Consider the following 23,831-nt stretch of genomic DNA (forward strand, 5'->3'; position numbering starts at 1 on the left):
ATGATTGCCATCACCTGTTTTAAACAGGTTAATTTCTCAGAAAGGTGTTCAGCACAGATGAAGGCAATCACACATTAAGAGGAAAGTCCAGGAACAGAGCGTTATAGACACAGACACCCACTTTGAGTGACAGATGTAGCCAAATATATAGGAGACTAGGTGATTCATCGCGCCCTACGGGCGCTCTTCACACCGTCGTAAGGGGCTGCGCCCCCTTAATTTGGGAACATTTGCATATGAGAAAGATGGTTAGAATTGTTTGAAAGATGCCTGTATTGCAACTTCAGTTGTAGGTGAAATGCGTTAAATAGAGAGCATATGATGTGGAAGGGGGTGTGTATTGTTTTGTTTAATTAAAAAGCGGTTACAGAGTAAGATGTACATTGATAGTGTGGATGGTGCAGTGACATTTGTGGGTGTGGGGGGGGGGCTGTGTGTGCGTGTTGTTTAGGTGTGTGTGTGTGCAATAGTATAGTAGGGTGTTTCTGAGTCAGCGGCTCCCCACTGGCGGAGGTCACGACACAGGAAAACAGGAGGCTGGGTAGTGATAGGGGTGTGTGGGCATAAGGGGGACTAAAGAGGAGGGTGGGAGATACTGTGCAGCTTCTGCCAGTGGGTGAGGGTCCAGCGTGGCAGTACAGGAGTACAGGATGGTGGCCCTTAGTCAGTGTCTCCTCCTACTGGGTGGGAGTTCGGGTGCATGAGAGCAGGAGGCTGGGCTATGAGGCATGATAGGGGCATGTGGGCAAAACAGCGTCAGCGACTCCCCAGTGGTGGAAGTTACGGTTCAGGAGAGCAGGAAGCTGGGTAGTGATAGGGGTGTGTGAGTATACGGGGGACTAAAGTGGGGCTTAGGGGTGCTGCCGTGGGTGGATGCCGTGAATTGTGGGAGGGGGGGGGTCGCGGGGGGTGGGGGGGGGTACCGCGAATTGTGGGAGGGGGGGGGCGCGGGGGTTGAAGTGAATCGCGGGAGGGTGGGTCGCGGGGGCGGGGGGTTGCCGCAATGACAGGAGGGGGGGTCAGGGGTGGGGCCGCGAATCGCGGGAGTCACCGGGGGTGCCGCGTATTGGGCGGGGTGTGCTGCAAATCGCGGGAAGGGGGTCGCGGGGGGTGCCGCGAATCGCCACAAGAAAAAATCAACACAGAAAGTTCAACACATGTAAATGTTGACATAAGTGTGGCACTTCATCGGTGCTCATGTCGACACATGAGAATGAATATGAAAACATAAAAAAAAAGAAAAATAAATCTTCAAAAACTCATGTCAACCTTTTTCATTGTCGACCATAGCCGTGCCAGTGTTTTGCATGTGCCATTTAATCCTGGGGTTGCCGTGAATCGCACGCGGGGGTGGGGGGGAGGGAGTAGGTGAGGTGTGTCCGCGAATCACGGGAGGAGGGGTCGTGGGTGGATGCCGTGAATTGCGGGAGGAGGGGGTCGGGGGGGAGGGTTTGGGTGCTGCGAATTGTAAGAAGGGTGGGTCGCGGGGGGTTGCCGCAATGACAGGAGGGGGGGTCAGGGGTGGGGAATCGCGGTAGGGGGGGTCGTGGGGGGCACCGTGAACCGCGGGAGGGGGGGCCCGGGGGGTTGGCACGAATCGTGGGAGGGGGGGGTCGCAGGGTGCCGCGAATCGCAGGAGGGGGGGTGTCACGGGGTGGGGCCGCGAATCGCGGGAGTCACCGGGGGTGCCGCGAATTGCGGGGGATGTGCTGCAAATCGCGGAAGGGGGGTCACGGGGGGTGCCACGAATTGCCGCAAGAAAAAATCAACACAGAAAGGTCAACACATGTAAATGTTGACATAAGTGTGGCACTTCATTGGTGTCCATGTCGACACATGAGAATGAATATGAAAACATTGAAAAAGTGAAAAATAAATCTTGTCAACCTTTTTCATTGTCGACCATAGCCATGTCAGTGTTTTGCATGTGCCATTTAATCGTGGGGATGCCGTGAATGGGGGGGGAGAGGGAGGGAGGTGCATACCTCCCAACATGACCCTCTCCAGGAGGGACACATTGCTCTGTTTCTGGACTTTCTTCTTAATTTATGGATTACCATCACCTGTGCTTAAACACCTTTCTTATCAATTACCCTGTTTAAAACAGGTGATGACAATCATAAATTAAGATGGAAGTCCACAACCCAGCGTTACAGCTCCAGACACACTTTGAGTGACAGATGTAGCCAAATATATAAGAGATTGTGCTCACCTTTCCTTATAGATACGAGGTTGGGATATAAATTCACTGATGTCATAGCCTATGAGTATGCCACCGAAGCTTACTAGAGCTGCAAATATAAAAATACAATTTGAATAAGACACAGTACAACTAGTGACTTAAATATTTAGTTATTTAGAAATATTGTTGGCTTCTCTTCCGAGCTTGTTATGTAACTGTATTCCTGACCACATGACCAGAGGTCACAAGAGGGCGAACCGGCACTGGATGATAAAAGCTTCCACATCCACATTGATGGTCTGCATGCTCCAAAGATGCAGGAAACTAGTGTACCGCCCCATATAAAGACTCCCCTATATTCACTACTAACACCCCTGCAGCACCAGTCATACACTCCCGCCCAGAGGCACTTCTAGAGAGGAGGAGGCCCGTGTCCAGACTCCATCTAGCCCCTCCTCCATACCTCCCAGGAAGGACGCAATGTTCTGCTCCTGGACTCCCTCTTAATGTATGATTGCCATCACCTGTGGTGAAACGCCTTTCTTATAAGATAACCTGTTCAACACAGGTGACAGCAATCATAAAGTAAGAGGAAAGTCCAGGAGTAGCTTGTCCCTCCTGACATGGGTCATGTTAGGAGCTATGCCCTCCTCTATAGCCGTCAGTGCTGCAGACTCTGGATACTAGGGTCGCTAAGGGATCCAAGTGCTGTCCCAGGCTCTACTGCGCACGCGCAGGTCCCTGGTAAAATGACACGGTGGCCATTTTCCTGGTGATTTCTTACTGGCCCTTGTTAATGATCAACTCTGTACTAAAAATAGACTGTGTCTGCACAGGGAGCAGTGTTTAATATAGACATTTCATTCCATCACATGTGTATATCCAATGCACATGTTACATGCATGTGCATTTGCTTTCTTGGTACTTATGTAGTATCTGGGCTGCCGATTTCTAAATCGGGTCGGATCGGGAGATCGCATCGCATCGCACGTGACCATGCGATTCGATGCGATGCGATGCGATGCGATGACCCGATTTTTCCATAGGAATCAATGTTAAAATGGACTGAGTCCATTTTAACATGGAGTTCAATGGGAAAAATGGGTCCTTTTCATACCCCTACTATCCAAGTGGGCATGGAGTTGGATATAAACCTGTGGCGAGCGTAGCGAGCCACCGAGCCCGAAGCGTGGCGAGCGAAGCGAGCCCCGCAAGGGGACGAATACCGTCCCCTCGCGGGGCTCGCTTCGCTCGCCACGCTTCGGGCTCGGTGGCTCGCTACGCTCGCCACAGGTTTATATCCAACTCCATGCCCACTTGGATAGTAGGGGTATGAAAAGGACCCATTTTTCCATAGGAATCATTTTAACATTGATTCCTATGGAAAAATCGGGTCATTGCATCCGATATCGGATGCGATGCGATGCGATGCGATATCGCATCGCATCGCATCTGATTGTATGCCTTAACTTAAGGCATACAATCAAAAAATCGGCAGCCCAGATACTACATAAGTACCGCTTTCTTTTATGCTGCTAATTGGATCCAGCTGTGAGAGAGCTGTGAGAGAGCTGTGAATACTAAGAACATCAACCACCTGTATGCGTGTATGAATGATGGATATTAACACTCAGAATAGACCGTATTTAATTTTATGGTATCGAATGGTCCCAGTCTAAAAGGTCCGAATATTTTATATATTAATTATATGGTTTTTTTTTTTCCGGCTGGTATATTAATGAAATGGTGATTATTTTAATTGTTTATTAAATGTGATTTGCATCAATCTCAATAGCGCAGTCTTTACTATATTTGTTATGGTTATTTGCTTTTTGACGGCTGAGTACCCAATTAAGATGGCAGCAGATTGATACTGTAAAACGAGCCCATCCTCAGTTATTTCCTTTTTCTTCTGTATGTTCAATTTCCCACCCGCAGCAGGGGCCAATATTGTTAACTATATCAGCCGGGTGCTGGCCGTCTAGTGTGTACAGGGCTTCACTGTAGTTTATTCAAGAGATTGTACATTTGTTTCCTGCATAGGTCAGGGGTAGGCAGCCTGTGACACTCCAGCTGCTGTGTAACTGCACATCCCAGCATGCCCTAGCAGCAAAACTGTGGCAGGACATGCTGGGATGTGTAATAGAGAATATAGAAAAGTCTCCTTACCTTCATTTATTTTATAGATTGGGACATATATGCTGTCCTCTGGCAGGGAGTCACAATCATTCAGTGTAAACCTTACAATCAAAATCTCCAACCCGCTGCTGATGTCCTGTGAAATGACACAGATTTTGAACAGACATAAAATACCAGAAATTGTGGGTCCCAGTACTACTTCCCAACCTCCCCCCCCCCCCGACCTCCTTCATTAGCTGCTGGCCCTGTTTATCTATGGCTGCCTGGCGGTGCGCCAATCTTCCCTCAATGATTTAAAATAAAAATCGACATGACAAGTTAGCATTGAAAAATGTTGGTAAATATATATATATATATTTTTTTTTTTCAAAAACGTTTTTATTGAGGTACTGTGAGCAGGCAATAAGTTACAACTTTTACATGCACAGATTGTATAGTGTCATCATTTCAGTGGAACAGAACTGATATCATAGATACATGCATAGGTATAATTTGGTGTTTAAACTTGATATTATAGTGTACCATCCACAAGTTTTACATTGATATATTGAGCATTGGAATAGTGAATGATTTATAATATATGTAACGGTAAAGATAGGGTCCGTTATTGTATCATATCAACCTGCGTCTGTGATAGAAATATATTAAACAAGATATTGCATTGAAACATTTCACAATGATAAAATAACCTAATAAAGAATACTTAGTAATTTGTGACTCTCTCTCTCATCCCATAACCCCCAACCCCCATCCCGCGGCCCAATTTTTAAATGGTGAGATCGTGTTGTTATCTCATCAAATGTAATGGGAGGGTCGTTGGCCACTAGGCGAAGTAGATACCAAGATGTGTTCTGTAAACTTTGGTGGATTTGTTGTCTCATATCTATATATATTTTTTTTATTCAGTGCTCAAGCACACATAGCGGTATAGATATGCAGTATCTCCCATGTGCTCCCCCCAGCCCTATTCCCCTGCAGCAGCAGACAGCATCTCCCGCCAGCACCCCCCCACCCACAAAAAAAGAACATAAATGATAATGCAGCCATTATGATTTCTGTAGGTAGGGTATATATCCCTCAAAAAAAATATGGAGTCACGAGTGAGAGGCACATCATGCACCCTCCTCCTTTAAGCTCTTGCTCCTGCTAGTGCCTGTCAGGGCTGCTTCCTGGTGCAGGATAGGGCTGTGGTTGGTTCGCCTGTAGAGCAGCAGGAAGCAGGGGTGTCCAGAGCCTGTGTGCGCTGTCCGCTCGTGGCTGCATCCTTCCCGGCCACTGCAACGCACTGTGGAATGCATGGTGCTGACTTCTGGAAAGCCCGTTGCATGCATCCGGTATCCTTTCAGCACTACCCGGATGTGCCAACCTGGGTTGGGACCGTTTACACCGCCCACTACCCAGGTCCTACCAGTGTTCCACCCTGTTCAGGAGCTGGGTAGGATTACAGTGTAAATGGACCTGGGTTGGCCCCCTTTTACACCGATGCAGACCTGGGTCCACGTGCAAAAACCTGGGTTTTTGCCTTGGTGTAAGAGGGGTATTAGACAGGGAATCAGGTGAAGGATGCTCTCTGTATTATAACCACTTAGATTTTTATTTCATACCTGATTTATATTCCATTTCTGCAGTTGATCACCATCCTGGCAGTTATATTCTATATTCAGTGCAAGGAAGTCAACTGATTCCTGAAAAAAAAAAACAGTGAAACCAAAACAATGAAAGAAGGTTGGGTATCTATGAGTTTCGTTTCTTGTGAACCATTGCTATGTATGGGTCGATTACTGTTGGTCGACACATTGAAAAGGACGACATTCATTATATCGACATGGTCAAAAGATTGACACTAGTAAAAAAAATTGCATATAAAAGGTTGTCATGAGTTTTCCATGTTTTTGGGTATCAATGTCGACATAAGTGTTCTGGGAGTGTCAATAAAAATGCAGGCGTGCCCAGGCATTTAAAGGGAGAGTCTGTGACATCAGCGATGGCCTTGATCTGCCTGTCTCTGTCACAGATTGGTGGAAGGGACAGAGGTACTCACATTTTCAGACTGGAAAAACCATTTGATAGATTGGGAATTGCGTATGGATTTGCGAGTGGATGGCGGTCTGTGATAGTTTTGAGACTCTCATGCAAATGTACACAGGTGCACAGGTGACGATTTATGTTTTTGCTGGTGGGTGCTCAAGCAAAAAATATAGTGGAGTGGCTTCAAGGGGAAGGGATGTGGCCACAAAATAATACCAGTATGCAGCACAGTTGTCTCCAATATTCAAATTACGGCAACAGTGTTCCCCTTTTTACACATAACTTGTGGACCTGCAGCTGTTTCTCTATGATAACTGTATGTACCCCCATGCACAGGAATGCTGGGAAGATGCTTCTGTCAGCAGGGCCGTCTTAACCATCTAGTGGGCCCCTGGGCAAAATATTTTTTAGGGCCCCCTCTCCTCCTCACAACACCTCTCCACCCACCTATGTGCAGCAGCATCAGGGGGCACTGGGGGCTTGAAATAGCTACCTGGGCAGCATGTGGCGGGGATCCAGGCACAACTGTCAGCGGATGTCCAGGCAGAGGCAGTGGTGACCCAGCAGTGATCCAGGCAGTGAGAGAGCTGGGAGCTTGATTTAGCTATCCAAGCGGCATGTGGTGGGGATCCAGGCAGCCACTGTCAGCGGACATCCAGGCAGCTCGCTCAGACCTTGATGTAGCGCTATTTGCCACCGGACGGGAAGCGCTGCAGATTTTGAAAAGACTGCCTGGACACTAATTGGCTGAGCATCCGGCCAATCAGCGTCCGGACAGACTTTTCAAAATTAACAGTGCTTCCCACTCAGCAAATAGCGCTACATCAAGGTCTGAGTAGCCGCTGCCTGGACAGCCACTGACAGCTGCTGCCTGGATCCCAGACACACGCTGCCCTTATTGCTACGTAAAGCCCATGCTGCCTGGATCACCGCTGAGTCGCCGCTGACAGCTGCTGCCTAAATCCCCGACATAAGCCACCCGGATTGCTACATCAAGCCCCCCACTGCCTGGATCACTGCTGAGTCGCCGCTGACAGCTGCTGCCCAGATCCCCGACACAACCCACCCAGATTGCTACATCAAGCCCCCCGCTGCCTGGATCACCGCCGCTGTTGCGTCACCTCTGACAGTCGCTGCCTGGTTTCCCATCACCCGCCGCCATTCCCCAGGACAGTGCTGTCTTCCCCATTGGGGTGGGCCCCTACAACCCTTGGGCCCCTGGGCAACTGCCCATTAAGCCCAATGGGAAAGACGGCCCTGTCTGTCAGCTCTGTTAATGCACTGGGCAGCATCTTTTATTCGGCAGCCGCCGGGCCACTATAGAGCGGAATACACTCTTCCCGGTATACTGTTTGCCAGGCGACAGGGCTGGCGATGCGGGTGCTGCAGCTGCAAATTAGCAAGTTAATATGGCGGCCCAGCAGCGCGACTCGGGCTCGTGGGTGCTCATCAATTTCCGTGGTTGCTCGGGCCCTTGAGCACCCACAGAATCGGCACAGGTGGGTTTTCTCTCTGTCTGGGCATCGGCTAACTACTTGCAGTCATCTGCAACTTTGCACAATAACGGCCTGATCTGAATGAGGCCCAGTGTACATAATTTCTTTTAAAGACATAGGGGCCCATTTATCAAACCATATTTGTGGCTAAATCCCCGAAAACGCACGTTTTCGGGGTTTAGCCGCAAATACTAAGTATCCCCTTAATGTATCATAGGGGGACCGCAGCAGGAATCTCCGATCCCTGCTGCGATCCTCCCTGCAGCGCCACCGGCCACATCCCCCATAGGTTTTCAAGGGTGGATGCGAACCTGCCCGATGTATCAACCCGGCTTCGCACCCCTGGGCTATCGCCATTCTGGGATGGCGATAGCCCATTGTAGCCTATGGCTACACATCGCACTGCCCAAGCAGGGCAGTGCGGTAAGAGGGGTCGGCGGGGGTTAGCGCATAACCGCGCATGCGCTGACCCCTCGGCTTCCGGCTTAGCACTTCGCAGGGACGGGTTCCTTTCTGAGCCCTGTCCCTGCAGTGCCAGGGATGATACATCCCAGTGATCTGATCGCATTATACAATGCAATCCTGGGCGGTAATATTCCACCCAGATCGCATTGCAAATGCGATCATGATAAATGCGCCCCATAGATACAAATTTTTTTTTGGCCTCTAATATTTTTCTTCTTAAGGAAAGTGCCTCTTTTACTTTGCCCTTGAGCTCTTCCTGCCTTTATGTCTCATTGGCGATATCTCTGTCTGTTGTTTTACAGCAGAGTGTTATCTAGACTGAGGGCAATAACAGTTGCAGGTCATGTGTGTGTGTGGATTTTACTTCAAAAGAAATGTAATGCAATATTCCCATGTTGATACGAAGCAGATTAGAACTTCAGCAAATTATAAACATAATTAACAAACTTAATGATAGCGGCCCTTTAAATATACTGCAGTGTGAATGTATAATTTGCTCATTCCTCCCAACGTTTTCAGAATACGTCAGACCTGGTGCCACAGTAAAGCTCCCCAAATTTATGTGCACCCAAAACAATGTTAGTGATTTTATATACAATTTTATATCATATTATACACTGCTGTAAGAATCTCTTCATACAACTGTTGCTATGAATCAAGTAAAATAATCACATACAGTATATAGTAAATATATATAGAATCTGACTTAGCCATCTAGTCTGCATAGTCATAGGCAAACGTGGGGGCGGGGGAAGGGGTTTCCGGTTGCACAGAAACCCTAATCCTCTTGGCAAGTGGTTCAAATTATGACAATAGCAATGGAATATAATTTGATTACTAGAGCTGCCACCACATCATGCAGTGTAAGGGCAGAGCAGAGCAGTGCAAATGCCCAGTGGTAGCAGCTTCTTCTACTAACGTTTGCTGTGTGTGGATCTGAGTCATCAAACAGTGCACTTAACCAGAGAGTAGCTACCAGCAAGAAGAGACAGGAGCCTTACCATGAGGTGGGAGAATGTGTGCTTTGAAAATGCAGTACAGTACTGGTTCCGTTATGTTTATGTATTTATTCATTATGGTATGTTTAACCTTTTTATTGACAACTTATTTATATTATTTAAAAGTTTTATACAGCCTATAATATAGTATATAGTTAGACATATATAGTGATAAATATTATTACTGTATTCCATACAGTATCCATTGTATAAAAAGACCAGTGTGTACATTACTGTCCAGGGTCGGTATTAGGTTCCTCTAGCGCTCCCCCAGACTCCCGCTCTTCTTATAATGTTCCACAGAGTGATAATTTGTGTACTGCATTTGGAAACCCCCCTCTAGTAATTCTCTATCTATGGAAGAGAGGCTCACAAGAATTGTATTTACCAGGAAGTGTGGTCTCAATAAGAGACAAGTGCTCAGTTCTGCTGTTCCCAGGGCAATAGACAACTTTCCACCTGATGGAACAAATACATAAAATATTTTTAATCAATATCAGTAAATGGTTAGAAAATGACTTATAATACAGTATTCCTGTTTCATCAGATGTACCATTTGTTATTTTCCTTTAGGTTACAGTGATGGCTGCATATAATCCATGCCAGTGGCGTAGCTTTGTTTGGGGCGCCCCCCTGCCGTTAATGGGGGGGTGGGGCTGCCCGTGCCCCCTGTGCCCCCTCCCCCCATTGCCGCATGCTTACCTGTCCGCACGTCCCGGCTCCCCTCCTGGCTTCAATTAACTCTATGCAGACGGACCACGATAAAATGGCCGCCCCCATACCGCAGACAGTTTCAGAGAACAGTCTGCTTTATGGGGCGGCCATTTTATCGTGGTCCGTCTCCATAGCATTGATTGAAGACAGGAGGGGAGACGGGACGCGCGGACAGGTAAGCCTGCGGGGGATGGGGGGCAGGGGGATTACTATAGCACCGCAGCCCCCCCGGCGCCCCCATATGCACAGCGCCCCCCCCGCGACCGCATGGGCTGCGGTGCTATAGTTACGCCACTGATCCATGCAACCTGTATGGTTATATCGGGTGTGGTATATTAGGTCGGAAATGAAAAAGTGGACAGTGTCTACAGATGGAGTCCCGCTCATCCATTACACCAGTGCACCTAGGCGAGAGTTTTGGTGCGCCACTTGGTGCACCACTGGGTGAATAATCCAGCGGTGGATTATTATACAGTACAGTACAGATGGAGCTTTCGTCATTGGCTGAGAATGGGACGCGTTTGCGTATGAGAAACTTGTGTGTCTCATTCTCGGCGAATGGTTCTGCGGCTCCAACTGTACTGTACAATACAAGCTTGAGAAAATGGGCCGTGTAAGGTACAGTGGTCATATGGAGCATCCGGGTCCCCTAGGCAACATAGCATCCTGCAGTTCTCTAAGTGACAATGTTTTCTTTCTTTTTCTCTCTCAAACATGCTATTTCATTAGATTTATATATATTCTTTTACGCTATATCTGTATTATTTATATATGTACTGACATTTTAATTGTGAATTGTTTAAATATATGTTATTCTTTATATAAAATTAGAATATAAACAGTGTGTCCAGTGTACATTTTATTCAGCATGGTACAGTACACTCAGAATTTAGTGTCCACTTAGCAGCACATGATGTACATCCTATGAAGTTGCTCACTCCATAGACGTGAGCTTCCAGGAAGCCCTGGTTCACGCTCGGTAGCCATTTTTTGAATCGGCTCAATGCACGAGTCTGGCCTGCTCGTACTCTATATCATTCATACTGTAGCGTAATTCTGTGTTTAACCAATGTTGTGTAATGAGACACACATACATCAGTGCCCTTACACAACTGTAACCTATGCCATCAATAGCTCCATAGAAGTGGGCTCCCAAGAAGCCCTGGCTGACACCCGCTAGCCATTTTTTTAACCTCCCTTGTGCTCTAGTCTGGCCTGCTTGTACTGTATGACATTCCTGTTGTAGCGTATATCTGTGTTTAACCAATATAGTGTAATGAGACGCACGGACAGCAGTGCCCCTACACAAGTGGAACCTACACTACACTATGGATCTGCGGTTGTCTTTGCTGCTTTCGTGCCGCAGCATCCCATCTCGGTGCGCTGTATGCTGAGAATGGGATGCACGAGCGTCTTACACACGCACCCCATTCTCGGCGAAAGTACTGTATATTCACTCACTTATCCCATAGCTCACTGTAAATAGCATAATGAGACTCACATCTATGCAATAGTATTTTCAGTAAAAAGTCTCTACCACACTGAACAGCACAGTAATGTACAGTAAAGTAGTTATTGCGCTATTGTGCATTTCAATGGACACTTCACACACACGAAATCTGTATTATTTCACTATAGGTTTGCATTAGACATCTGACGCATGCGCAGTGGTGATTTTAAAAAGCAACACCTGGTGGATGATTGCTGGTATTGCGCTCATACTGTAACGCCATAAGCCAAACGCCAAGTTGTGCTACTTATTGCATTGCTGTGCGACTAGGCTCGCTGTGGCAAGTTGGCGGGCCAAATGCCATAGGCAGGCTAGATGAGCGTGGCTCCATCTGTAGGTCAGGGGTGGGGAAACATTGGCTCCCAGATGTTGTTAACTACACATCCCAGCATCATACATGCTACCATTTAATGTCTCTCCCGAAGAGTAGAATTTCCACGGCTATTATGGGGGCCAGGACAGTGCCCTACATAATCAAGCCCCGCCCCAATTGAAAAACAATCCTGTGATTCATGGGTGTATGTGTAGGGGCGGGGCATGCTGGGATGTATTGTTCAACAACAGTTGGGAACCAAAGCAACACCCATGTATACTGTAGGTTGATCCTGAAAGGTCGACATGAAAATGTTCTGTACCGGAAAAGGGTTAACATGAGATTATTTTAGTGTCAATTTGTACTGCGATGTATCATTTGCAACTCCCGGGGAGCTACAAGGTGGAGGGAGCAGGGGGGCAAGGGACATCCAGGTGGCAGGTGGAAGACGCTGCAGCTCCCGGCTCCCCCTGCCTGCCTCTACGTTACTGCCGCCTGTGTCCCCTGCAGCGTCCGCTGCCTCTGTGCTACTAGAAGCATCCCCCGCCCCCCCTGCTCCCTCCACCGGACGGAGCATTGACAGCTCCCTGCTCCGGCTCCCCCTGCCCATCTCCCTCGCCAGCATCCGCCGCCTGTGTCCCCTGCCCGGCTGCACATAAGATTTAGCAAATCTTATGTGCAGCCGGTCCGATCTCCCGACTCTGACCCGATGCGCACGGGACCGCGCATTGGGTCGGACCGGGTGTCTATACCTGCGATTTGGCCCGATTTCACTGCCCGATCCATCCGAATCGGGTGAAATCGGGACCAAATCGCATAGTGTATGGGGGCCTTAAGACTGCACAATAACCACACTGTGTTCAGTTTCTTTCAGTGATGTCATTTTTATTTTTTAAGCGGAGATATGGCTAAAGTATATCTCTATGTCTGTTTTAAATCTGAAAATTTCAAATAAAAATTTACACAAGCAAAAAAAATAAAAAAAAGCAGCCAGTATTTACACTGCACAGAAACAAAATAACCCACCCAAATCTAACTCTCTCTGCACATGCTACATCTGCCTCACCTGCAGTGCCCATGGTTTTGCCCATTTTATGACCAAACTTGTCCTGCAATCAGGTCTGAATTAATCCCAGAACATGCAACACTAATGTAGGGTACACACCAGGACGACCTGCTCACGATGCACATCGTGAGCGGGTCGTCAGTGTCTCGTCCGACCCGCTCACGATGACGCGGGAGGGCACGACCCGCTCACGATGTGCACCGTGAGCGGGTCCGATCCGATGGCGACCCGCACCCGGTTGTATGGTCGTCATTGAGATCCTACCTGCAGCAGGTAGGATCTCAATAACGACCGACCGACCCGCGGGACCGCGCATCGGATCGGAATCGCTCCACACCAGCTCAGAAAAGGGCCCAATCAGCACACAATCTGCATCCAATTGATCGGAATCGGATCTAGATTGTGCTGATCGGGCCCTAGTCGTCCTGGTGTGTACCCAGCATTATTGCTGCAGGGGTATAAAAAATGATGAGGATACAATATGTTACAATACTATTGTGGGATGCAATCACAATTTGAATGCTATGCATCCCACCACTCATCATAAGAATAACGGCGTTTATTTAAGACTGTATGCTTGATGAAAATGTCAATGGACATCTGACCTGGTAATACAGGCTCCCGCCACTGCCGGGGGTGCAGGGAGGGATCTGATTGGATCACTCTCGCAGAGGGGCTGGTGTCGGGGACACACAGAGACTAGAGCCATCTAAAAGTGGTGTTACCTGCTGCATCCAAGCTCCGGAATATATTTAATTCTGGAACTTGGGGCATATGCAAATTACTGTATGCTTTCGTGCATACCTGCCCTGTATATCTTATTATCCAATGGGAAACATGAATACAAATTTCATTCGGCAGTGCATTAACTTTTTGGAGGATATTTAATCTCAAATATTTCATGTCCTATTATTTAGACTTTTGCTGAACTGGTTCAGTTCTTCACAGCAAGTATCTGATATGTACATAAATGTTATTTGTTCTTATCACTTTAAATTAATGATTTATCTGTGTTCGAAATTGACTAACAAAACAAGCTTTATCTCAGTGCAAAGTTCAAACGTGATCTTGCCAAAAATATGTTATTTTCGTTCAACCCATAGACTCATGACAGACTTCATACTAGAACCAGGGGCAGCTCCTCGAGTTAGTTATCATATGTCAACAATTTTGATAGTGTAATGTCGACCACATAATGCCAACACAATAATACAATTATTACAAGAATTTAAACTATGTCGTCAGTTTAACTTTAAAAGTGATGTAAAGAATCATATTTAAGTCTTACCACCGACAAGGTCAAATACTTGTAATAACATAACTATTATATTGGCAGCTATTCTATGGTTAGCGTTACACTGTCGGGATTGTGTTATCTACACGCAAAAAGATTAAGGAATGAACAACCTACCCAGTCACACGTACTAATAGGGCATTATGCCATAACCAGATTGCATATTTTACTTAATCACTTAACTAAAAATGTTTTTCTTGTGTACCAAATGGCTCTTGAAAATTGTAGAATTTTCCATTTATGTTAATAAACCTATTTAGAAACTTAATAAAAATGTTTTTTTTGCAAAAGAAAAAGAAAATCTGTCTACGATGTGTCCTGTATGCAAAACCTTCTTCTACCTCATTCCATATTCATAGGCCCCACTGGCAATAGCTACTTCCCATTGGCTACTGGTCCCCTACCCCTCTATTGGTAATACATTCCCAGTTGCCTAATCCCCCCCCCATTGTAAGAAGTTCCAGCTTTTGCACCTGACCCCCCACCCCCTTTCCACAGTGACTAATGTGAATTTTTAATCTAATTTGAAACCACTTATTTATTTGGGGCATTACACCACCTCCCCGCCCACTGCTAGTACAAAAAGAAATGGGTACTTGTGTATTTTCACGGCACCCGATATATCGGATGCGATATCGGCCGATTTATCGGATGCAATATCGACTGATATATCGATGCGATCCGAACCGATTTTTGACCTGTTCATAATGATTTTATATAGTGTGGCGAGCCACGCTCGCCACGCTTCGGGCTCGGTGGCTCGCTGCGCTCGCCACACTATATAAATTCCATGCGTAGTGGATAGAGGGGTTAAAAACAGGTCAAAAATCGGTTCAGATCGCACCGATATATCGCCCGATATCGCATCTGATATATCGGGCGCCGGGAAAATACTCAAGTACCGGGAAATGTGAACAATTCAGACAAATACGTTTGTATATTCTCCCGTGCTTGCATGGGTTTACTCTGGGTACTCCGGTTTGCTCCCACAATCCAAAAATATACTGGTAGGCTAATTGGCTCCCAACAAATTAACCCTAGAATGTCTGTGTGTGCGTGTACATGTGGTAGGGTTCAAATATTCTCTGTAAGGCACTGCGGAATATATGTGGGCGCTATATAAGAAACTGTTAATAAATAAATAAATATGAAACAAGTACACCTTATAGTGTGTACAGACGGTAAGATTTGGCCAAATTGCATGCAAATCAATATGCACTCCCGTATGAGCGCATATCGGCAGCCAGATAGAGAGGGCAGGCAACACTATATAGTGCAGATCTGCACTATAAAGTGTAAATTGTGCCCCTCTAGCATGCCGTGAGATGCGAGTCCCGATGCGATCTGATCGTGTCGGGACTCGCATCTCACGGCAGGATCTGCCGTGTGTACACACCATTATGATGCTTTATCTTGTAGGCGCATATGCTGCCAATGCAGAGTCAGGTGTAACAGGACACAGAAAGCTTTCTATGTGTCCAGAAATATTGTATTTTTCTGAGCATGTCTCTTGGGTTTTATCAGCCCTTTTTACTTCCAAACCTCTATGTTTAATTAAATCATATTCAATTATATTACAGGGATCCTCCCTACACCCATTGAAAGAGAACAGACACTGTACATGTGCTCAATATAACTACAATATCAAATCCTATCAACATCTGGAAACATTAAATGAATGTTTATATTTTGGTTAGGAATTCTGGTACAAAGATCCAAAACATAAAAAATAGTTAATTAAATTCATTTATTTAATTACAGAAATCTCTACAAGTGCAGGAGGATAATTCTGTCACCAGTATTGAGCAAAATAACTTACCAATATGATTGTACATTCAGGGGAATGGTCTGGCTGGATTTTGGGCGTGAATTCTGATGCACTCGCTCCCCTGCGCTCCCCCGTGATGTTTTCGTAATGCGCAAGTGCATACGCTGGGTGCTAACAGTCATAGCGAACTGATAGTTTGACGTCCTGTTTGCACTCACCAGTGCGGCTGGGGGAGTGGAGCACCGGCGAGGGGACACGCCCCTGAGAACGCCCAGAATTTCATGGTAGTACCCATGAAAACGCTGAGCGTTCCCATAGAAATGAGGCAGTGATGCGGCTACCGTGGGCGGGCAGCTGACATCACCGGATGTCAGCTTCCCGCTCTATTCCCGAACAGGGAACACACAAAACTAGGCATCAGTTACTGCATTGTTCCTATTTGGAGGAGTTATTATTATGTTCTCTTCAAAGATATACATTTGCATGACAAATCCTGTGAGGGGTGTGTACTGGATGCAGATAAGAGTGTATCCCGGTGATTGGTAGGGAGTGATCTAAAGATGGCATTTAGTCTACGCATGCAAGATCCAACAAACTACGCTACATATACAACATCCAAATGCAACCCTTTCCAGATTATGTTACATGCTGTTCCCAAAGGAAACTATGGGGATGGCTGCTCTGACGGTGGGCGACGAGAAACAAAATCTACTGCTTTCCATCTTATTGCTTTGTTTAGGGATACTAAAAGTAATTATGCCCTTAAATAGCAGTTTAAGTTTATCAAGGACAGAACTGCTTTATAAATCTAACCCTTGGGGCGGGATGTATTAACCCCTTGAGTGGTATGGTCAGAAATTTCGGGGCATACCACAAATATGAAATAGGTGCGCGCCAGTGGTATCCAGGTGTGCACCACTGGTGCAGCACCTCTAGAGCCCCCCCCTCCCCAATCACCCCCCCAACCCTCCATCACCTGTGCTCCGGCGATCACACACCGGAGCTCTTCTAACACCGCTCCCCCCGCCTGCCGCCCTACTTTTAGTAGCAGTGACGTCGGCAGCAGGCTCGGGATGTTCGGGGCGGCTCGGGGGGGGGGGACTCGGGCACCTGAGTCCTCCCGAGCCGCCGCAAACTTCCCCCAGCCTGCTGCCGACGTCACTGCACAATGTGACAGGCGGCCGGCGAATGCAGCGGGGACAGCGGCGGCAGGGAGGGAGGGGGGGGGCTGCTTCCCACTGGGCTTCCCACTGTGGTTGGTTTTGCTGGGGCAGGACAAACCTGCCCTGGTAGGTTTGTCCTGCCCCAGCAAAACCTACCACTCAAGGGGTTAATATACATCGCCACCCCTCGCCGCAATGCTACCGCATATGCGGCTAGCATCGGGGTGCGGTGACGGAGACCCCCGCGATACCTGTAATGTGGTGTGCGGGGGTCTCCATCACATCCCGGCGGCTGTTAGTGTCCCCGGCGTCTCCTCCTCCTCCCTGCAGCCCGATGTCCTCCCGGATGTGACACCTGCTGGGGAGGAGGAGATCGATGGAGGACGGGAGGGGGGGTGGCGCGGGCAGTGGGCGGCGATAGAAGCCCATAGGCTTCTATAGGGTATCGCCAGGGTATCGCCAGAGGTGGCGATACCCTGCCCGGCGGAGACGGGGCAGACGGGTAATGGTACATGGGAAAATGAAGTAAAACCCCCTTTGTACCGCATTTTCTCTTTAGTACATCCCGCCCTTAGTGTCTTATGAGATGCCAGATTGGGGACTGCTTTGTTTACTAGTCACCAAAATTAACTCTGCTTTGTATATTATTATTATTGTTTATTTATATGGCGCTACAGGGTTTCCGCAGCGCCCAGCAAAACATAAATGAGCACAAACAATACAAGGCAATTTAAGAGAAGTGTGTGGTAAATGATGAAGACAGTTGCATCTTGGGACGAGACACTGAAGCAATTATTAGGGTCAGTGTGGCAGAAATATATATATATAAAGTTCGCTCCACTTTCGATCCCCCCAGTAACAATGCGTCCATAGACACATTTATGCGTCTTGTACGCAATGAAGCACTGCCTGAGGTCAAGAAGGCTCGGATTCAGAGATCCAACCTCTCACGTGAACAAATGTTGGCCCTGGGATCACTACGTGATAACAAGGCCATCATTATCCGCCCCGCCGACAAAGGCGGGGGGATAGTGGTGTTGGACCGCGACAAATATATCGAAGAGGTCCAAAGGCAGCTTATGGATGCTACTTGTTATAAAAAACTGTGTTTTGACCCAACCTCTAAATATAAGATCAAAATTGATTCCATCATTGGCCTGGGATTAACTAATGGGTGGATAGATGAGGGGATTTCCGAGTTCCTAGTACAGGAATATCCACGGATTCCCCTCATCTATATTTTACCCAAGATCCATAAATCTATGATTTCGCCACCCGGGAGACCCATCATCTCCTCCATAGGGTCTTTATGCCAGCCCATCTCGCAGTACATGGATTACCATCTCCAGTCAGTAGTACAAAACACCCCATATTGGTTGCGTGATACTACCCATTTTCTTAAAAAACTCATGGAGCTTGGCGGGCCACCACCTAACAGCATGCTGGTGACCATGGATGTCACCAGCCTATATACAAATATAGGTCATGAGGAGGGAGTTGCTGCCATTAGACGAACTATCTCCTCTAGTAGACACTACACCGGTCCGGCCACGGAATTTTTGATTTTGTTAATCGAGGTTATTTTGCATAAAAATTATTTTCTTTTTGATAATAGTTTTTATTTGCAGTTAAAGGGGACTGCGATGGGGTCCAACATGGCCCCATCGTATGCAAACCTTTTTATGTATGATTTCGAGCAAAAATTCATTATGTCAGATGTTAATTTTTCCAAATTTATTTCGATGTATGTTCGATATATCGATGATTTATTTTTTGTTTGGACCGGTGGAGTGGAGCTTTTGGAGAGGTTTGTCACGCAGCTTAACAACCTCCCTGGTTCGATCAGGTTCACCCACGTAGCCAGCCATGATTCAATTGATTTCCTGGACGTTGCTGTGTCGATAGTCGAGGATAAATTTGTAACCAAGCTTTTTAAAAAGCCCACGGATAGAAACAGCTTACTCTTGGCATCTAGTTTTCATCCCCAGCCCCTCAAAGCTGGACTGCCATATGCTCAATTACTGAGGGCGGTGAGGATTACCTCTAAACCAGAAGACCTTGAGAAGACCCTCAAAGAGATGGGCATGTGCTTTATACAGAGGGGGTATGATGCCAAGGATATTGAAAGTGCAAAACGGAGATGTCGAGCACTTAACCGCAATGAGCTTCTTAGTATGACCGAACAGAATAGGTCTAAAGAAGAGAGGATGATGTTCTCAAATACCTATTCAATTATGTCTGGCAAACTCAAGACAGTGATGATGAAACACTGGCATATCCTACAGATGGATCCTCTGATAGGTGGGATGTGCAAACTACCTCCAATGTTCTGTTACAAGAGGAGTCAGAGCATCAGACAACGTATAATCTACTCAGATATTAGCCCGAGAGTAGACAGACCAAGCACATGGTTGAGTACAAGAAAGGGCTCGTTCAGATGCTCGGGCTGTGTCAATTGTGGGCACATCATCACTGGCAGCAGCTGGCAGCATGCACAGACGGGTCAGAAATTTGAAATAAGGCACCGTATGGACTGTGACACCAAATTTGTGGTGTATATGGTGACCTGCCCATGCCACAAAATATACGTGGGCAAAACAGTCCGCTCTCTGAAAGAGAGAATTGCAGCCCATCGGTCATCTGTCAAGAAAGCATTGCTTAAAGTCGACAATACCACCCCGCCAGTTGCCAGACATTTTGCCTATTGCGGTCATAAGATTAATGAATTTAAGTTTATGCCTATCGACCATATACCCCCATTGAGAAGAGGGGGGGACAGACACAAGCGTCTACTCCAACGTGAGAGCCATTGGATTTACAATCTTCAATCACTGGCTCCCCAGGGACTTAATGAGGAGATCAACATGTCAATTTTCATTTAGTATGGCTGAGTGGGGTGTCCCTGATCGGACACATGTGGTCAGCATTTGACCATGGACCTTTATGTTATATTATTGCTTTAGCTTTTTATTTCTTGAATGTGTCTATATATTTTTCTGTATTTTTTCCTGTATTTTTTCTTGTCTGATTTTTTTGATATGATGTGAGGTTTGTGGGTTGGCTGACATTACATATAAAATATACTCTTTATATAAAAAAGCATTTTGCACACTATTATTAATAGTGGTGCGATGCAAGTAATTTATGGTAACATCTATTATCCCCTTTTAGTGAATATTTGGATCAGCCGCCTCCATGCCTCCTCACATACATACTTTATGTGTTTATTTAATATCTTTTTCCGATTTGTATATTTTGCTCTGTATGAGCTTTGGTGTTTATCATCTGGCCGGCAGGGCATTATTGCAATTATGTATATATCATTGATGTTAATGTAAAGGTGATGGTGTTATTCACAGGTTAACTATCAGAAAGGCGTCCTGCTCACTTCCTATCCGTACGCCCGCTAATACAGCTCCCCGGGTCTGCGGCCGGCGTTTTTTGTTCCACTTCCGGTTCTTTGGTTCCGGAATGAAGGGCAATGGCGCGGCTGTGAGATACGGCGCTGATATGGCGGGAACGCGGCGGGGGAATGCGGAGAGATCGCCCTATGCGTGGTAAGTAGTGGTACATTCCACTGTGTTATAAGGGTCAGGTATACTTACATTCAGTGGTTACCCTTTGAAAAAGGCGTTTGATCGCCGAAACGGCCCGTCAGGGTGCTACTCGTGGATGGGACATTATTGTGCTGCTACCACTTTGGATATGTGGATGAAAGATAGCTGCTGTCCGCCAGTGTGATGAGTATCATGACCCTTTACTTTCTTCTTTTCTCATCATTGGAAGTATTGGATGTGCTGGTCTGTTCAGGTGCATTGGACTTTTGGTTTGCTGCATTTGTTTACGAGATTATATATATATATATATATATATATATATATATATGCAAATAAAAGAAGAGGAGAGAGGGCCCTGCTCCTGATAGCTTACATTCTAAAGGGAAGGTGCAGACAGACAGGAGTGTCACAGAAGGTATAGAAGTGAGCATAAACAGAAGGTTAGGATGACAGATATTATATATTAGAATTGGGCTGTTATGCTCAGACTTGGCTCAGATTTGTATAGAAGCCACAAGGTGACTCTTATGTGTACAGTGTCCCTCCCAGGAGAAGACTTGATTAAGGTTTGTCAGGCACAATTTAACAAGTTGCAGTGAGGCCCAAATCTTTTGAAACTAGCTCTGCTAGGCATTGTGGATTTCCCGGCCTCCTGCCACTGCCTAAACAACACATCCTGAAATCGCATGACATTACTGCCCTTTCACTGTGGGTTTTAGTTTTTTAAAACAGATTCATGTTGTAACTAGATCAACAGGTTTAGCTGGAATGGGTCATACAGTATGTATGTTGATACATGTGTCTCGAGGGATTGTACAATCATGCAATGCGCGGTCCGGCGAGTCGAATGTTTGTTCCTCTAATCACACGTGCTTTTAAGCACATGCAATCGGTCTTTCGACAGCTTGTAGTACATTGTGTGTCCAAAAAGCACCAATTCATGAGTTTGGGACTGCCAGGTAGTTGAAGGGAAATCTGGACACAATCATGATTGTGAGCAGCTTGTTCTGATGTATGGCCAGCTCCATTTCGCTTAGCAGTTTTTTTTTTAAAAGCTACCAACCAAAACGGGTCGGTAACCACTTGCACAGACACCCATCCATTTGGACATCCATCTGCACCCATAAAGTGTGACTGGAGCAGCTTTCCAAAAATTCCCTCCAGCCATTTGCAACCAGGATTTGTTAAAGCCAGCACCAAAAGAGGGACCCTCCATAATCAGGTGTACCCTTGGCAGGAGAGCGCTGTCTCTTCCAAAAAGTCCTACCTGCCTACACAGAATCGGCTATCTTACAATTGAGACCTACTGTAATAAGGAAGCATACCTAGGAACGGACACTCAGCAGGAGCTCTATTGGACATATTGGGTGACTATATCTGTGCAATTGACTTTTTCATGGTACCAGATACTTTATTTTATTTGTACTCAATTTCTATATAATTGTTTTATTATAATGATATAAAATAAAATATTATTTGCATTTAATTAAAACACCTGTTGCATGTATTCCGGTATAGCGCAGTTTAAAAAAAAAAACCTTTCTTTTATTTGTTTATTTTATTTGGGTGTGACACCCTGAATTTCATTTAACTACAGCTTGGCATTCCAACACTTTTCAAGGCGCCCACACGGGATACTCCCTCTTTCTCTCTTACTTGGTATGCACCTAGGTGTAAATTTACTAAGATGGGAGTTATATTGAAGATGGGATGTTTCCCATCGGATTCTACTGCTCCTGGCCCCAATTCGCACAAGAATGACCAGGATAAAAGTCCAGGCTTACTTTTCTCTGGGAAGAGAGGAGACATCAATCCACGGTGAGTAACCCTCAAATGAATTCTCCTCTGTGCATACACATTCGAGCTGATGGGTAAGTGCACACACATCAGCTTGCACCGTAGCGCGAGGATTCAGGCGGCGGGGGTGCATTCATCGGAGCGGGGTATACCTGCGAATATACGCCGCCTATCGAGCAAGCCTGAATCGGGCTGTTACGGCTGTCATTTGCATAAACAACCTTCTGGTGAGGCAAAAAGTCTCCAAACAATGTAAAACTTTAACATATTATATTGCACTTTGTTCTGTTTTTTTTACATTCTAGCTTTGTAACTGTTGTTTAGCACAGCTGAATAATGTGGTCAATTGTCCGCGACACAACAGCAAAACAATATGCAAAAGTTTTAATGCAGATTTGTAAATGCAAATTAATTGCAATTCCAAATTCCATACTTAAATGATAACTCTAATTCATGATTGCCATTACTATGTGTAACTCACCAGCTGTAGAATATGTGTTGTGGTATAAAGTATAGACCTTCTCATGTGCATCTAGTAGAAACTGCAGAGACTGTGAATCCATCAGGCCATCTGTAGGAACACTGAAGGAAATCCAGGTATCGACCAAATCCCCAAATGCATGGAGGGCAAAATCAGCATATTCTACATAGAGATCTATTGGCTTTTTTCCAAACTTGGTAGCGGTTGCACGAAATCCACTAAGGCTTCTTCCTTCTAAAATCAGAACTGGTTTAATACTGGCTTTAGCTAGGTCTTGCAGCAGGGTTCTATAACATTGCACTTGTCTCTCATCCCAAATTTTGCCATTCTCGTTGATGGACAGAGAGGTCCAGTCTAGTTGTATCTTGTAGTGGGTGACACTGTTCTTCTGCAGAATAGGTATCTGGTCAATCATGTCCTGTTGGATCTTCTCATGACATCCAAATTGTTTATCTGACCTCAGTTCATTAGTAGGACTGCCTACATTACTTTGTAAAGGTCCAGCAAGTGCTATAAAGTTACTATCTCTGACCCCGGAGAGTCCATAACAGAGGGATGAGAGGAGAACCAGGAGGACCCCTCTCCAGGCTGGCTCCATTCTGCTCCGTCTGTGTCCAAACATACATGTACAGTCATTTATAGAAAGATAAAAGTCATAAAATTAACATTTACATCTTATCTCAAAGCCAGATAAAGAAACTGCAGAAAAACTATTTATGAAGCGATAAAGATACAGCTATGAGAGTACAATTAATAGAACCAGAAACTGCATCATAAATATGAGTAATGTAACATGGTTTTAAATATTAAAATACTTTGTTCTCTACATGATTTATCTTTGACCTGAAATCTATGATGAT

General features: G+C 46.0%; 1 protein-coding gene across 1 annotated transcript in view; it reads right to left on the minus strand.

The window, feature by feature from the left end:
- Nucleotides 1-23,509, minus strand: part of LCT (lactase) — a 70,914-nt gene extending 47,405 nt beyond the window's left edge. The window contains exons 1-5 of the mRNA XM_083153834.1: nt 22,972-23,509; nt 9,697-9,767; nt 5,926-6,006; nt 4,352-4,457; nt 2,213-2,291 (exon numbers count right to left, since the gene is read on the minus strand). Coding sequence (XP_083009960.1) covers nt 2,213-2,291; nt 4,352-4,457; nt 5,926-6,006; nt 9,697-9,767; nt 22,972-23,386 — 752 coding nt within the window. The 5' untranslated portion in view covers nt 23,387-23,509. The remainder of the gene's footprint in view (nt 1-2,212; nt 2,292-4,351; nt 4,458-5,925; nt 6,007-9,696; nt 9,768-22,971) is intronic.
- Nucleotides 23,510-23,831: the final 322 nt, after the last annotated feature.

Source organism: Crinia signifera, chromosome 7 (assembly GCF_055691185.1).
Source record: "Crinia signifera chromosome 7, ASM5569118v1, whole genome shotgun sequence".
Taxonomy (NCBI): domain Eukaryota; kingdom Metazoa; phylum Chordata; class Amphibia; order Anura; family Myobatrachidae; genus Crinia; species Crinia signifera.